The sequence below is a fragment of the Cariama cristata genome, unplaced genomic scaffold (genome assembly GCF_000690535.1).
Source record: "Cariama cristata isolate BGI_N322 unplaced genomic scaffold, ASM69053v1 scaffold9572, whole genome shotgun sequence".
Lineage (NCBI taxonomy): Eukaryota > Metazoa > Chordata > Aves > Cariamiformes > Cariamidae > Cariama > Cariama cristata.
The window spans coordinates 1-16,391 of NW_009605478.1; the positions used below are offsets into that span (position 1 = coordinate 1).

At 40.7% G+C, this 16,391-nt stretch overlaps 2 protein-coding genes across 2 annotated transcripts in view; one reads left to right on the forward strand and one right to left on the reverse strand.

The window, feature by feature from the left end:
• Positions 1-4,528: 4,528 nt before the first annotated feature.
• On the forward strand, positions 4,529-8,584 carry LOC104158349 (interferon-induced protein with tetratricopeptide repeats 5-like). Its single transcript, XM_009695968.1, has 2 exons — positions 4,529-4,533; positions 7,150-8,584. The coding sequence occupies exons 1-2, from the start codon at positions 4,529-4,531 to the stop codon at positions 8,582-8,584; spliced, it is 1,440 nt and encodes a 479-aa protein (XP_009694270.1).
• A 6,117-nt stretch (positions 8,585-14,701) lies between these two features.
• The window catches only part of SLC16A12 (solute carrier family 16, member 12), a gene marked incomplete at its 5' end in the record, with an annotated part of 3,272 nt that continues 1,582 nt past the window's right edge, over positions 14,702-16,391 (reverse strand). Inside the window, 2 exons of the mRNA XM_009695969.1 lie at positions 14,702-14,964; positions 15,964-16,223. Coding sequence (XP_009694271.1) covers positions 14,702-14,964; positions 15,964-16,223 — 523 coding nt within the window. The remainder of the gene's footprint in view (positions 14,965-15,963; positions 16,224-16,391) is intronic.

Genomic DNA, 16,391 nt, shown 5'->3' on the forward strand with positions numbered 1-16,391 from the left:
GCCTTGAGCTGCCAGAGCCGGCGTGATTCAGCGTTTCTCAAGTAATACCTGTGTCGATCCCCTCCGCCCCCCCGGACTCCATTTTCAGAAATCTTTCAGCCCCAAGAACGGCGCCCCTGATTTTTGCTTCCTAGCCTTCCTCGCCGTCTGCATCTGCTCCTCATCTGAAGTCTCCAGAATCCTCACAGTGCCGTCATGCGAGGGTGCATTTTATTTTCTGCAGCAGCAGCAAGGCGGGGGTGAAGCCTGGCCCACCACAGCCTCTCCCCGTAGCGGGAGCATCCCTGGGGGCTGCCTCCCCAGTGTGCTGAACGCCTGCACCTCGGGAAGAGCCGGTCCTTTGGAAGGACTATAAAGCGTTGTCAGTAATCACTGTTATTCTTGCACAAATAGATCATCTATCCATCTTTGAGCATAGTCTAAATATATAAAATCTCATACAAGTGGGATTAAGTTACATGCAGGCACACAGTTCCAGCAGGGTTATCATAACAGCTTCTTGCAAACCTGTCTTACCTTCATGTTCTGAGTCAACTATTTGGCACTGCACAACGTATCTATTTCCCAGAGAAGCGTGTCTGTGGTCAGGGGACGTGTGACCAGGCTTGAAAAAAACTTGGACCAAATTCAATCCTATAATATAAATACTCATGCTACTAGGTCCAGGTCTGTAGTAATATCCTTAGAATAATACAGAAACCTGACATAAAATACACAGTGGTAGAGCAGGAGTGTGTCAAGAACAGGAATGTTTCTGTTTATTTAGAAAGCATTAAGATTTTAATTAAAAAATAATTGAAGTTTTCATAGCATCCCCTTGTTTTGATGCATGGATACATCACTCAATACAAGTGACACTACGCAACCCTTTGCATTCCTGGATCCTGTTTCTTAGGGTCGTTTGGTTTTAAAGAACTTGGGTAGCTCAGTGATTGGCTTGGGTTTTCTGTCAAATTAATTACAGGATACTCTTCCTTCCCAAGAGGAAAACCAAAGTTATAAAATGCCACAACTGCTACTGTCAAACATAGTAATTATATGCGAAACTAGGCTAAATTCAAACCAGCATAAAATAGGATATTTAAAGTGATTCGGTCATTTACTATGGTATAGTTCATTTAAATTATTTTAATAATGAAAACTGCATTTCAAGCAATTGTTTGGCTGGGCTAATGACACCAGGGGAGAACTCTTTGCCAGCAGTTACCTATTTCAGCTCCAAGGAAATGTACAGATTCGAGTTTCCTCCCTAAAACACATAGGCATTTTTGAAGCCATTCCCTATTCTTGCATATGTACAGAACACTCAAGTAAACAAAGTCTTTGTATTAAATACGAATGCAGTTGTTGTTTCCAGCCCATTTCTGGACACGTGTTTTCCAAGAAGCTCTTGCATTTGCTGGTGTCAGCGCAGCCCTCCCTGATACCAGTCAGCCCAGCTGCAGCTTTCCCCGAAGAGAAAGCAGCAGAGCTGTAGAAGTATTTCTGAATTTTCCTGTGCTGTGCCAAGCAAGTTACAAAGATGAGGGCAGAAAGGCATTGCATAACTATTCTCTTGCTTTCGCTTACTCTGTTTTAAGCACTTTCCTGAACTTATTTTATTCAATAGGTATTTGTGTCAAACCAAAGCATACAGATGCAACTATATTTGTAAAAATATGGATACTAGGGCAAATTTTTTCATTCCAGAAGGAAAATTCCTGCATTTTCCCATACATACCAAGCTAGGTACCAAGCAACATACCAAGGAAAACAGACACCTGGAAAGAAGCAGAGACAAGAAACCCATAGATAATTAGTAGCATAGTAAATCATTAGTGTCCACATTTGATTTTGGCCTTGCAGAAACTTTTTAAATACATTTTTCTAGAACTACTTACAACCTTTGTTTTCCATAAAATACATTAATCTATGTAGATACTCTAATCTTTTTCCTTCCCAATTCACTGCCTTTTTTCACCACTTATCAAATATCTGATTGCTAGAACGTTGCATGCTGGTCAGAGTAGTAGCTGTACTAACCTTTATCTTGAGTTCTGAAACATCAGCTCCACCACCACCTCCTGCCTCCCCCCCAAATTACTTAAATGAGACACCAGCGGGGTGTGTGTTACTAAGGCTCTCCAACTTCTTGTAGAAACCAGAAGTTCTCATATGTAAGACTGTTTTTTTTTTTGTTTTGCTTTGTTTTTAAAAGAAGGGGAATGGGGGGAAAAGGAGGAAAGGCGAAGGACAGCCTTGTCCTGAAGAATCACTGCCTGCCAGGAATTTACTCCATGCAGGCTGAAACTCCTCAAACTGCTGGGAGCCTTCCCCAAGAGAGCCCTTCCGCAGTGGCTTGTGGGCTGCCCCGGCTCCCCCTCCCACCCCTGGACAGCCCAAGGGTTGCTGGAGCCAGCCGGACACAGCCATGACCTGGCCAAGCCCAAAGGATGAGTGCAGCTTACCACTAGATCCAAAGGTTCACTCCGCCCTGCATAGGTGCTTCCTACATGCTTGTAAGGATGAGGATACAGACTGTTCATAGCACAGAAGATAAACTTTTATAAGTCAGAACCTAAAGTTCTTGAAACCATACAAATTAGCAGTCAGTGATTATGTAAATTTGTAAAAAAAAAGCATGAAACTTAATTCTTGTCTGTAATTGCAGAGATTGAACATGATAGCAGCAGCTGCATTTCTGAGGCGATAATGAGGTTTGATATAAATTACTTTCTGGCTTGTTAGGACAGAGGGACAACCTTGTGCATCCTCCACTAAAAACCTCACAAAATGAGGGGAGCTGACACTGTCATATACCCAGAACAATAAGAAGCCTCATGAGATACCCTTATCTGCATTTTTATTAGCTTATTCCTACAAAAAAAAAAAAAAGGGGGGTGTGCTCAAATTCTACAAGTATTAACTATGAAAGGACATTAGACAATATCTAACTAAACATATTTTTTAACACGATGCCCTCACATTTTAAAATGGAATGGATTCAAGAATGGAGAGAGGTTCTGTGATGTTACTTAAAGGATCTTGCTTATGGGTAAAGAGGAAACAAATCTTATATAGATAGGTAAAGACAAAAATTTTTTGGTTAGTATAATGAAAATCTTAGTCTAATGCATAAACCATCATTAGTCTAAATCTAATTATTACAAAAATAAAAAGAATAATAATGTAGTTAAAGTACAATATTTACAGAAAAAGTCATGACAATAGTAGTATTATGGTTAAAATTGTTACACACACACACACACTCATGGACACTGCCCTAGAGATTGCTCCGCTGGGCATTCAGATCAGTATCTTCAGGCTGCTGAAAGGAATAACACCAACAATCAGCCACTGGCTTCTTTTCTTGGGAGAAACATGATGCTAATAGTGGTAGCTTCTTCTTCCCCTCCCCAGGATCCATTTTAGGTCATTTTTATCTGTTTGCTAGCATGCTTTTACACCTTTCTTTTTCCTCACTGATCTGCAGCTTCAGGTTACATCTGAATTTACTATATATAGTGCCATTCACATATGTTAGATACTATTTCTTTGATCTCTTTGTTAACTCTAAAATCAATTTTATGAAGCCAGGCCTGCATTTATTTTTATTTTTTTTAAACTAAGCATGAGTGAGTTGTTTGTATCCATAGGTGCTCCAGTACCCAACCCATGCCCTATCTCTTTGTTAACGTGTAGCCCTGTAACACAGCATTGCTGTTGCCAGCAGCAGGCCATAAGCTTTGCACTGAGTTTGCATGGCCTCAGGACTGAGGCATGCCAGGCCTGCTCTGTGCGAGCTTGTCCTGACCTGCCGGCAGCTTTGCTTTTGCTTGGCACAGCTGTGACAGCAATTTCTTGAATTGACTGTATCTAATTTGGTTTCCTTTCGTTTGTCATTGCACAGTACAACTGCAGTTTTATGTAGAGAGCAGCAACAGACAGTTGTTCTAGGTGGGATGAGATATTTGGTACTCTTACACAATGATATACAGGTGTGGTACAACAGCAGAGACCTTGCAATGTGGAGATACAGGATGAAGGAGTGGAGGCAGAGGCAATAAGACATTGTGTGAGTGTTATGTGGATGACACAATACCAATAAAACAGTAGCCTAAAGCATGGTGCAAAATTCTGCAAAGATGCATCAGCAGAGGCAGGAGGGGGAAATGACCCTTCCTTAGTCTATGCATGATAACCAGGTCAGCCTATACTAGCCTGAAATATTCTCCTTATCGTAGATGCCGCTGGATTCGAACAAAGTAAACGCTGGGAGCTATTAGGAGCTCTTGCCACATTCTCCACAACACAATGTAATGCATGGCACAGAGCCAAGCTTAGTGACTCATAAAGTTTCTATTCCCCTACTAGTGGCGGTTGCAGCTTCTTTCGCAGATTCAGACATAAGCTGAAGTTTCACTTTCTGGTTGCTGTTAAATTACTCACAGATCACATGAGGGCTGGAGCACATAAAAGGGAAATCGTAACAACAGTGACAGCAGTCCTTTGGCACTATCTTAGGACAAGTGAGCAGAGAACAACAACCATGAGGTAAGTGAGCAACGCAGTCTCTGAAAGATGCTTTTTTGCTATGCCACGGGAAAATAATGCTTATTATTTACATAAATGTAAGCAGTGAGGGACTTCGGGAATCCAAAGAGCAGAAAATATTTTACAGAATATTTACTGGAAGAACCAAAATAAAATAAGGATGCTATTGAATATTGCAATGTTATTGCTTCTCTGACAAGGGCCAGACTCTGTGAACAGAATTGACAGCCAGAAAAATTGTGTGCATGCAGTTCAGGGATGAAATCCAGGCTGCAGCCGTAGCTGGTGCCCAGCCAAATGGGTGACTGGCACTGATGCATTTGAGAATTTACTTTCTGATCTCTGCTACTGTGAGGACCAGCAAACAGGGCAGTGCAGGTTCTGGGCTGAAGCTTGGACTGAGAGAGGCACAGTAACATTTTCTGAAGACTGTCATGTATGCACAGAGGCGCACACACATTCAAGTAGAGCAAAGCTAAGATGTTTATGACAACTTTGGAAACTGCATCTACCAGTTATGTGTTGAACGAAGCTAAACTGTATTTAATCTGCATCACAGACCTATTTTTGTGACATTCATGAATATTAACTTTCCATAAATGTCTTTTCATTAATTACTCTCTACTGTTGTTTTCAGCCATGGACATTGTGGTGACTCTCAGCTGAGACAATAAAAAACAACACACACTTGATTTTAAATTGAATGGGACTACTTAAATGCTTCAAGCTCTTCCTTCTGATTTGGGAGCCAATATCTATTCTGTGGTATTCACCTCTAGCCAAAGGTTTCTAACAAGATAGCGATAGTAACAGGAACTTACTGTCACTTCCCCTTCATCCCAGAAGAACTGTAATTACCTCACATATGGCTTTTTAATTAGGAACTGTTGTAAATACCAATCAAAAACATCAGTTAGGCAGAGAGGAGTATTTGAGAAAGGCAAAGTAGTCTGTAAGACAAACTTATGCATTAACTGCATTTATAAATACCGCTTTTGTCTGATTCCTCCGATACCTCTGTGTCAGATGGTTTGGGTGGAAAGGTGCACTCGGTGTTGGTTTTCCTAGTGTCCTTCCCACTGTCCCAGAACCTGTAAGGATGGCTTCCCGATTCCTCCTTGATTTGCCTCCTTGTAATTTTCCAGTCTTTCCACTCACTCCTTTTTTTTTTTTACCCAAAAGACATCTCCCTTTTACATGACCGTGCAGTTGAGTGGCAGCACATGTTGTACCACGCAGGCTGTTAGACCCTCTAGGTTTACAGGAGGGAGAGCAGAGAAATCTTTCTAACAAATAAGGATTTGACACAGAAGCCTCAGTTATGAAGTTGTGTATAATTCCTTCTTTAAGGGAGAGCACAACATGGACTGAAGTGTTGTCTCCTCTGCATTCTAAAGGTTTTTCCTTGACAGATTGTGTGATAAAAGCTGGTCTGCGCACCTACACAGGGGCACAGCAGGCAATGGCAAGAGAGGGAACCCAAATAACACCCTGCCCCAGCTGCTCCCAGGCCCATCCCAAGAGCCATCAGCCTGTCCCCACACACATGGAGGAACAGAGAGGCACAAGGGCAGGTGGGGGCTCCCCAATGCCCCAGTCAGGAACACAAACCCCCACCTGACCCTCACAGGGCTGCCCCAGGGGACCCTCACCACCAGGGGTCCACAAGAGTGCCTTACAGTCTGAACAGCCTAGGGATGTGGGACATATTACGGGATGCAGGAAAAAGCATTTGGGGATTGTGTGAGACTTATTATGGGATATTTGGGGAGAGGACCAAAGGCAAGGAAACAAGGGATCTAGGTGATTTGGGAAGGAAAAAATGTCAAAAAATAGGATAGGATAAAGGGATATTAAAGACCAGTTGTATGTAAACAGTCTGGTCAGATGCATGTGTGCCTAGGGATGAGGCACCTGGGTAGAGAGAGGATCCCTGATCAGCTCCTGGATGTCCAAAGCCAGCTTCTGGGGATCTACAGGGCAAGTGAGTGAGTGAGTGAATGTGCGGTCTGTACCAGCAAGTGGAGTGGGGTTGCACCCTTGAGGGCCTGTACACCCACGTGCCAGCAACTGGGGAGGCTGGTGGGATTCAGGAGTCAGCAAGTGGATACATCAGTGTAATCACAACATAAAAATGGTGCTATGATCTAACAAAGATTTACAAATGCAGGAAATTCAAAATGAAAATTATAACTCAAATCATAAGATACACAGAGACATGGGAAAGGCACTATATCACTTTCTATTTTGGGGGAAGTTTTTTTATTTGATTACCTGTTTTGGTTAGGTTTCAGCAATTGTTCCCAGCATAGGAAATATGATCCTGAGGCCCAGAGGTGTGCCAGCTTTACCACAGAGACTAGCCCTCCTCTTTGACATTCCAACTACCAGCTCTGTTGCTATGTAAGAGGTGTGCTCATACACTGGCAAGGAGAACTATTAAAATAACTATTCCGTTCTTTAGACCTATGGCTTCCCATAGCTTTGTCTTGTTTGAAGTATTGTTGACTAGTGGCACCAGGTGACGTAGTGCCTGCTTTTGAAGTACATCATGCCTGGTTTAAAAACAAGAGTAGCAAATGGAGTATAAGTAAGTTTTTATTTTATTTCTTCTAGTACCATTTCCAAAAATTCCTTGAAGAGCTCCCTGCTGCAGCTAGAATGTCATTTTACATGGACTTTGCTGAAGCAGGATGTGGATCTCGATGACCTAGAGGAAACAATAGGCGATCAGATCGAGTTTCTCATAAAATCTAACATCACAAATTATAATCTACTATCCTATGTATGCCACCTAAAGAATTCAAATGAGGAAGCCCTGAGAAATCTCAAAAAAGCTGAAGAAGAAATTCAAAAAAATCATCCAAATGAAATTGCCAGAAGAAGTCTTGTTACCTGGGGGAACTATGCCTGGATCTATTACCACATGGAGAGATATGAAGAAGCTCAAAATTATGTAAGCAAAGTGGAAAACAGCTGCAAAAAGCTTTCAAGTACTGCTCAAAGGAAGATTCAGCTTCCAGAGATCTATGCTGAGCAAGGATGGGCATTATTAAAGTTTGGGAGAAAATACTACGAGAGAGCAGAAAATTGCTTTGAAAATGCTCTGAAGAATGAACCCAATAACCCAGAATTTAATGCCGGCTATGCAATAGCAATGTATCGTTTGGAAGCTTTTTCTCACAGAAAATGTGAAGATACAAGGTCATCCCTCCAGCCCCTGAAGCGTGCAGTGGAACTGAATCCAAAGGATACTTTCATTATGGCATTACTTGCGTTAAAACTTCAGGATGAAAAGCAGGTTGATGAAGGGGAGAGGTACATTGAAGAAGCAATGCAAAAAACCCCTGATCTTCCTTATTTCCTGCGATATGCTGCTAAATTTTATAGAAGAAAAGAAGTGGACAAGGCACTGGAGATTTTGAAAAAGGCCCTAGCAGTGACACCAAAATCTGTCTTTTTGCATCACCAACTAGGACTCTGCTACAGAGCAAAGCTGTTTCAACTGAAAAAGACTAAAAGATATCAACCTCAAGAGCAAGTGGCAGAACTCATCCGACTTTCCATTTTTCATTTTAAAATAGTGACTGACCAAAAGACAAAATTTTTTTCTGCCCATACTGACCTAGCAAACATGTATGCACAAGAAAAGAGGTATGAAGAAGCAGAAGAGACATTTCAGAAAGCGTTTCAGATAAATATTCTATGCTATGATGATAAACAAGAACTCTACTACCATTATGCCAATTTTCAGCGTTTTCATATGAAATCAGAATCTGAAGCCATTAGGTATTACACAAAAGGGCTGAAAATTGGAAAAGAGTCTCATGGAAGAAATATGTGTAGAAAAGCTCTGAAGAAATTGTTGGAACAGAGAATTCAGGGAGGTTTAGGAGATGCAACAGATTTTGGTACACTCGGACTCATTCATAATCTAAACGGTGAGAAACATGAAGCAATTGAGTGCTATGAGAAAGCCATTGCATTGTGTCCTGACAATGAAGAATATCTGAGCGCATTATGTGAGCTACGACTTTCCATCTCAAGCTAAAGCTTCCAAAAAGCCTTCACACACACACACAAAAAAACCCCACTACAACCAAAACCCAAACATTTCAAAATATTTTTTTTTTTTTTTAAGATTGAAGTTATAACCAGATGAAACATCTAGTGGCATCACTTTCTAGTGATAATGTAGAAACTGCAGAAGATGATTTTTCATTTGTTTGTTCATTCACTAGCAGAGAGCATGCTTGGAAAGACTAAATAATAGCTAAGCTATCTTAGTCTTCAATGCTAACGCTGATATAAAGATTGTGTTTAAGTGATGATCCGTAGAACACAGAACTTCTAACCTGGAAATCAGACCTTATGTTCTACTGAGAAAAAGATGACGGAATCATAACGCAGTATTTCATCTATCCATTTGAAAGGCATGCTTATACACAAATGGATTTTCTGATGCTTTTCCAAGTATTTTTAAAATGTGGTTTTTTATTGTTATTTAGATGAAACTTTTGTTGAAGACTTGTTCAGTTTACTACCTTGTACATTGTTCAACTGTGAAAAATAACCACTATTTGGCTAATTCACTGGAAAGCTTACAAAACATGTATTATTGTGTGAACTATTAAAGAGCATCGTATCCAACAACTGTTGCTTCTGGTATCTGTATGCTGTCCAATCCTCATGTTAGTAGATGAAAGCAAGTGGAATGGCCATTTGAAAAAAGTAATAGGGATAAAGTTTTGGCAGGATATGAAAAGGTCAGGAGATCGCCCCATTTATTTTCCTGAACTCTCAGCAAAGCTGGCTTCAGAGGTGTTGCACCAAAGAATTAAACTCTGCACAAAACAACATCCGACTAGTTTACCCAAAACTGCACTCTCAGGAGCCGCTACAGCAAACATCTGGAAAGGAAGGAAAGGCAGTCTTTGAGATGCCAAAGAGATGGCTACCTGCGGCCATGCTTGTGAAACAAACCAGGGATAGAAAACATACACAAGAAATGTACTGAACTGGATAGGGAGGGCAGGGCGCAGCTATAGCATAGTTGCATGAGCACAGGAGAACAGGGCAGCAGAACACAAGGGTCATGTGGGAAAGGGTTGAGTGCCCAGAGAGTCTACGTGAATGGAAGAAAGGGTTGAAAAGACAGAACGGGTGGAGGAGGTGATTGTCTTCAGATATTCAACTAAAAGTCAGTGCTCTTTACAACAGTATTGTACCTTGGTATAATAGATCATGGTGCTCATGAGAAACTGATGCTGTACTTCCAAAACACTTCTGAGCCCTAGCCAGTAGCATAGAATGAAGCAATCTGGTGACAAAGCGCATGAGGAAGGATGTGCACTTTTGTTTCCAGCCATCCTGGGGCATGCCTGCCCCTGCAACAGCACATACAGACAGGATGACAGGCCTGAAGGAGTGTAAAATATGATGCCAGATCATGAAACATCAAGAAACATCTGCCCTCTCAGCTCTCCCTCAAAGAATATTTCATAATATAAGCAAAAGTGATCAGGAGCTTAACAGCGTACTGATACAACCACACCTTCTCCCTAAGAAAGGGCTGGGGTAAAATCCGTCTTTGTTGTGTCCTTGTTTTCCACCCACCTGCCAGCTTCTCTCCTACAAACAATGGTGGCCCTACCTAGGTAAAGAGCAGGGAGGGAGGAGAACAGGAAGGACTGGGAGCAGGACCGACACACCACTCCTGAAAGTTAGTAGGAACAAAAGTAGCGTTGAAGTCAGGAACTGGTGACTACCTATGGTGTTGGGCTCAGCTATGTGGTCAAAAGTCTATGTTAGGCGACCTCACTGCTTTTCTCAGTCTTGAGGCTTCTTACATCAGTATCAGCATAGTGGTCATCCAAACACTCCTGAGGGCATGGAGGGCAACAGGAAAGAATTGGAGGAAGATGTGGTGCAGGTTCCTGAAGCCATGGTGGCATATCCATGCTCCCCTCCACATCCTGCCACCAGGGCCTCTCCTGCCTCTCTCCTGGAAAATGAACCTTGCAGAAATAACGAGCAGCAATAAAGCATTTTGAGAAAAGTGTGAGGCTGAATTTTTATGAAGAGTCAGAGTGTCTCAGAGAAGACTGAGGTGTAGTGATGCTATTTTGAGAAAAATGTGAGGTTGAATTTTTATGAAGAGTCAGAGCGTCTCAGAGAAGACTGAGGTGTAGTGATGCAAGAAATCTGTTTATTGTGCCTTACCTTCTTCAGGCTCTGGAGGATTGAACCAGATGGCAGTACTAGCCCGAGATGCTAGATGCAAACACTGCTTTCTAGTTCTTGCCTCGTGCCTTGTAAAGGAGGAGCAATGTTACTTCCCACAGGGTGGTGCTAATGGATTGCCTGGCGCGGTGACACAGGGAAGAGGCTGAGCTTGGGCTTCGGGAAGTGGACAAAACGAAACACACATCTTGCAGTGTCCAAGTCCAATGGGCAAAACCAGAACCAGACAGAAGCTGAACACCTCTCAATTCGCACCCAAGTATGAATACATCACTGGAGCCTGCGCTAGTGGTACAGGGGAAACAGGAGCGAAGATAACCCTTCAGGAAGCATTCATTTATGAATCAAAAGCACCTTCTAAATCATATAGAAAACTCTACTGGAATACACCAGAGTAGTCACTGAGAAGAAAGTATTGTTTATTGAGGCGATCCTGACTAACAGTTTCATTACACTGACTATGAAGTAGTGTTAACAGTGTAACAAGCTCTTCCTTCTCACATAGATTTGTAACACTTTAGAAAGCAAACAAGGAATTGTTGTGGCAATATAAAATATATACATCATGTATTAACACAGCCAACCTTTGTTTTTCAGGAGATAAATTATTATCCAAGCTGGCAGAAATGTTTCAGGCTCAAAGTTCTCTCTTTTTTTTTTTTTCTGAAAACAGGGTTATTTTTCAACAGAAGGTACTTGAATTTTCCAGTGCTGTTTTCACACATTTTTTCAAGGTGCAATGTATTAAATGTTCCAAAGCTGACCTGATAAAAATTATCATTAGAACATAAGCAATTTCAAAAGAATGATGATTTCCCCATTTCAGACCTCACGGAAAGGATAACTTCAGCAGTTTTAAGCAGTTTTACTTACTTGCACTGAATTCCCATTCCCTGCACGGAATACAGTGTTATCCCAGGCATGATTCATCTGAGGTAGGATCCATGTTTCTGTTTTGGAGAGAAGTTGCCCCAGCCAAGTCAGACGATGCTGTCCTGGGATGCCGGACAGGCTGACCGATGCAGTGCTCCATCTAAGCTCGTATCCATCAGTGCCTAACAGGGCTGGGGGGAACATGCAGTGTTAGCCTGGCAAATTTGTTCACAGCTAGCCCAGGTATCTCTGCTTACCGCTGCACTATGCCATGCCAGGAAGTATCCTCTATGGAGAACTGCCTGAATGTTATCATCTCTGAAAAAAAAAAATTGCAGATACAATAAATAATTTTTTTAAAAAATAGTGTAATCCAGAGACTTCTGGATCCACCTGAAATATTTCACATGGCAGGATGAAGATGAACTGTCAGTTTGGGTTGTGTGGGCCAGTGGGTAGAAGTTTGGCATGAGGCTTCATAAACCTGGACTGTATTCCCATTTCTTCCACTCACAGGACATTACTTGTAACACTTCCTTCCTTCTGTTTCTTAGTGGGGAGATTCATGACAGGGCTGATGTTTCAGAGTGTTTTATGCACAGAAAGCATCATTCTGGTATACAAGCTTTTGTCCATTGGCTTAAGTCAGAGCAGAAATAGTGTTAGAAAACCCTGAAATAATTCTATCATTTTCTACAAAAGGTCTGTGTGTAAAACCAGTTGAATATTTTCTGCTAAATTAGATATTTAAAACAAGAAATACTGCCTTAAACACATACATGGAAAAGCCTATGAAAAAATACCTTGAAATAAAAAACAAGCTAATAATGTTTTACACAGTATTGTTTACTAGGATAAAAATGCATATAGTATTATTCCAACATGCTTTTACAATATGCAGTTCTAGTATGAACAACTGCTGACATGTTAAGATGTGGTAAGCAAAGTAATTAAATTTTTGTAAAGTAAATGACAGTGGTAATTCATAACTTGTTGAAAATAGCCTATCTTCTTTGTAGACCACACTATTCCCTACTTTTTTTAGATTAAAATTTTGCATTAAGATCTAAAACAGTATCTTCGTCACTACTAATTAATAAAGCCACTTTTTTTTTCCAAATGTGCATATTTTTCCTAACTCATTAAGAAATATTAATGGATAATTTTTGTCTTTTTTTAATGAACATACGGTAAAATCAAAATTAGCGCCCTGGACTCAATTGCTATGCAGAGCTGAAAAAAAGGTTATGTCATTAGTTTTAAGTAGTTTTTGTACTCCCATCTCTTATGCTGTGGTCTGTGCATACAGATCATGCTATTGGCTCTGACAACACTTCTGAAGCAGGGCAGCGAGAAATGCATTGTTTCAGCATAGACAACTGAAGTCAAACAATTTTAACGTGTTATATTTGAAATATGCACAAATAATAAAACTACTTGATACATATACTATTCATATATATAAAAAAATACGTTTTACTCCTTTAGCTGTACTCTTGATCTAAATCACACTGGTGAACATCAGTCTATGTTGCTTTCCCTTCTGAGGCACAGAGTGGATTAGAACACCGTGAGCAACCATTGAATACACTGCAGATGATTAACAGACCTACTAGTTCAGCATTGATGAAAATTATTTGCTAATGAACAGAATGCAGCTTTCTACAGCATCAAAAACCAGAAATGATTTGCATTGCAGAATGTGAAGTTCCTCCATCACTGACAACAGTTTCACTCTGGAAATGTAGAAACATCCCATTATTTATTAGATCATCACATCAGTAATTTACCCCATGAGCTACATTCAGTCCATAGCTTCCATGAAGCAGCCAGCTGTAGTATACTCCTCACACAAGTAGCAGGAAACCATTGGCAAATCACAGCTGTTGTGTCCTGGCTATACAGGACAAGTGACTTGATCAGCTCTTCAGTTGGCACAAATAAGCCATTTGCACCATCTGAAGATGCAGCTCCTGAGTACAAAAAGAGATAGAGTTGCCACTACAATATGCAGAAACAACTTTATCTGCCAACATCCTCTTTACCAATAGCCTATGGACTGGGCAGTCTCAGTTATCTGCTTGCACAGACTCAATTTCTTCAACAGCTGCTGATTTTACAGGAGGAAGAGGATCTGTATTTGGAAACACATGAGCCTCTCCTCTGGTCTCCTGGGCTCCTTTTGGTCTTCTTCCAACACAGCTAAAGCAGGTTTGTCTATCAGCCTGCCTAGTGCCCTAGCACAATTTTACTCCTCTTCAGATAGTAGACCAGCCACCACACCTCTTCTACCCTCCCAGACAAGTATCAGCTGGAAGATCATACCCGGAATGTCAATGTTTAGAAATTCAAGCTTTAAAAATATCCAGGGGAAAAAAAAAAGCAGCAACTGCCTCAAAATTTTGCTGTAGGAAGCTTGGGAAAGTAGGTCAAAAACCATATTTGAAATGAAATTGCAACATATGTACAAAATTCAGGCACACTGTAAAAATTAAAGCTGCTCCAGAGATACTTTCAGCGTAAATCACAGTTTCCTGCCAGATTTTCTAAAAAAAAAAAAAAAATGGCTTTGGGATTTGAAACAGTTATTGCAAAGAGTTAAATGCAGACTGATAAATGTGGAAGTTTTTTGGTGGTATGTGTGATTAGTCCATTGAAACATAACAGACTAGAACCCCAAAAAGCTTATTCCTTTAATACTACTTTTGAAATAATTTAAACTTTGTTGTTCAGTTTTGGTGACTGATTACTTTATAGTTTTCTTTTGATTATAGCCAATTATCATCTTTGACATTACCTGTGGAGTCAACATATTGCATTTCAAATAAATCTGTGAACATTTGTATCTACAAACTCTATTTTCAGTCTAGTTTTCTTCTATTACTGTGTTAACTTGGTATTACTGTTGCTGTATGTAGATTTTACCCAACTAAAACACAACAGAAAAATCTAATTGAGAAATGCATTGTTTCACAAGAGTAATAACTGTAATACTATAGAGCCACCTCTGTCTCAGTCAAAGCTATGCAGTACTAAATCTTGACACCACTTGTCATCTGTTGCTGTAGCTGTTTGTATCCACAGCCAAAAATTCAACATCCTTTTGGTCTAGTTCTGCTGTGACAGAATAAGCTATTGCTCCATTTGTCCAGATGTGCCGTTTCGTGCCCATATCGTTGGTGAGTGGCCGCAAATGTGTTCTTTTGATTTTCTTTGCTAGTCTTGCAAAGCACAACAACGTTGAACTAAATATCATAGAAAATCCACACAGGAAGAATGATGCAGTATAGCTGCCAGTTGTGTCCACAAGCCAACCTGGGGGGGTGGGGGCGGGGAGGAAAAATCATGTTTTTTTAAAGGTCCATGAGAATTCTGGTAATTTACAAATCCTATGATCAACAGGAGTTTTATAAACATCTGGAGTTATCACATATAAATACAATCAAACAGTACAGGTTTACATCACCATCACTATACTTTTGCCTCCTGGAGCAGGGAGGGATTTGTCCTCAGTAGGCAGATAAGATTTTTATGGACTTTTCTTTGGACGTCAAATCCATGAGAAAAGGCACAGCAGTCATCACCACAATACTAAATAAACATCTCTCAACTGCATGGATTTAACTGGCAGTCTTTAGACATGCTTACAGAGCCCTGGGATTAAATACTGTGTGCATAAGAACCTCATACAAAAGATGCAAGACATATATATACATGGCTGTTTGAAAAAGATCTCTGATCTTCCACAATATTCAAAACTGTTTCAAGTTCTTTCTAAAGAATAATAGAAGTACAGCTCTCATCCTTACTTCACTGTAATGGAACCGATGGGGAAAATGTTAGATATCGCAGTGATGAGCCTGTGACCAAACAGTAGTGACGTCACCTCACCCACCTGTTCAAAGCAGTTTGGAGATGAAAAGATCAAGTCCTCCACACCAAAAAAGCCTTGGAATGAAACTCTCTTTAGGTTACATTTAAAAAATTGTGTAATTTCACAGCAAAATCTTTTGTTCCTTCTACTTACACAATTTCTGAACTATGTGAAGTGGTGATGTAACAGCTCTTAGAAGCCTCATTCCATACGGTTTTGGTTTTTAAATTTCAACTTGCTGTAGGTGTAGAAATCATCCCATCAAGACAGGGCTTAAGTGGGATCTAAAGTCTTATGAAGGTCTAGGTGTGTTATTTCTCTGCCCAGGGTCTACCTCCCCATTTAGTGTGCGTTTGCTGCCCTTCCTCTCCTTTTACATCACAGCAATAGGTAAATATGGAGTAGTGATAAGATTATAGGAAAGTCACTTTTGAACTGACCTGCAACAGGCGGGCTCACTAGATATGGTATGGCATGCAGAAAATACACAACACCCAGTGCTGATGATAAGGAAGAAGTTCCCACTACATCTGCTGTCACGACAGGGATCAGTGTCACATAGGCTCCATCAAAGTAGCCAAAGGTAAATGAGAAAGGCACAAGCAAGGGGAAGTTTTGGAGAACTGGCAGGAAAAGACAACAGAGGCCATCCATTCCCACAGCAAAGAGGTAGCAAAAGTGCCGATGCTTCTTCAGGCACCTGCAAATTTCAGAATAGAAAATAAAAATAATATCATTGGACACAGCATCTCAGTTTCTATGCCTTGGCATGCAATGCTTCAGTCTCTCTTTTACGTAGCTTAAATTTAAGTCCATTTTCTTATACAGTTTTCAAGATGAAAAGCTCAGCACTGATGAGCACAGGTAG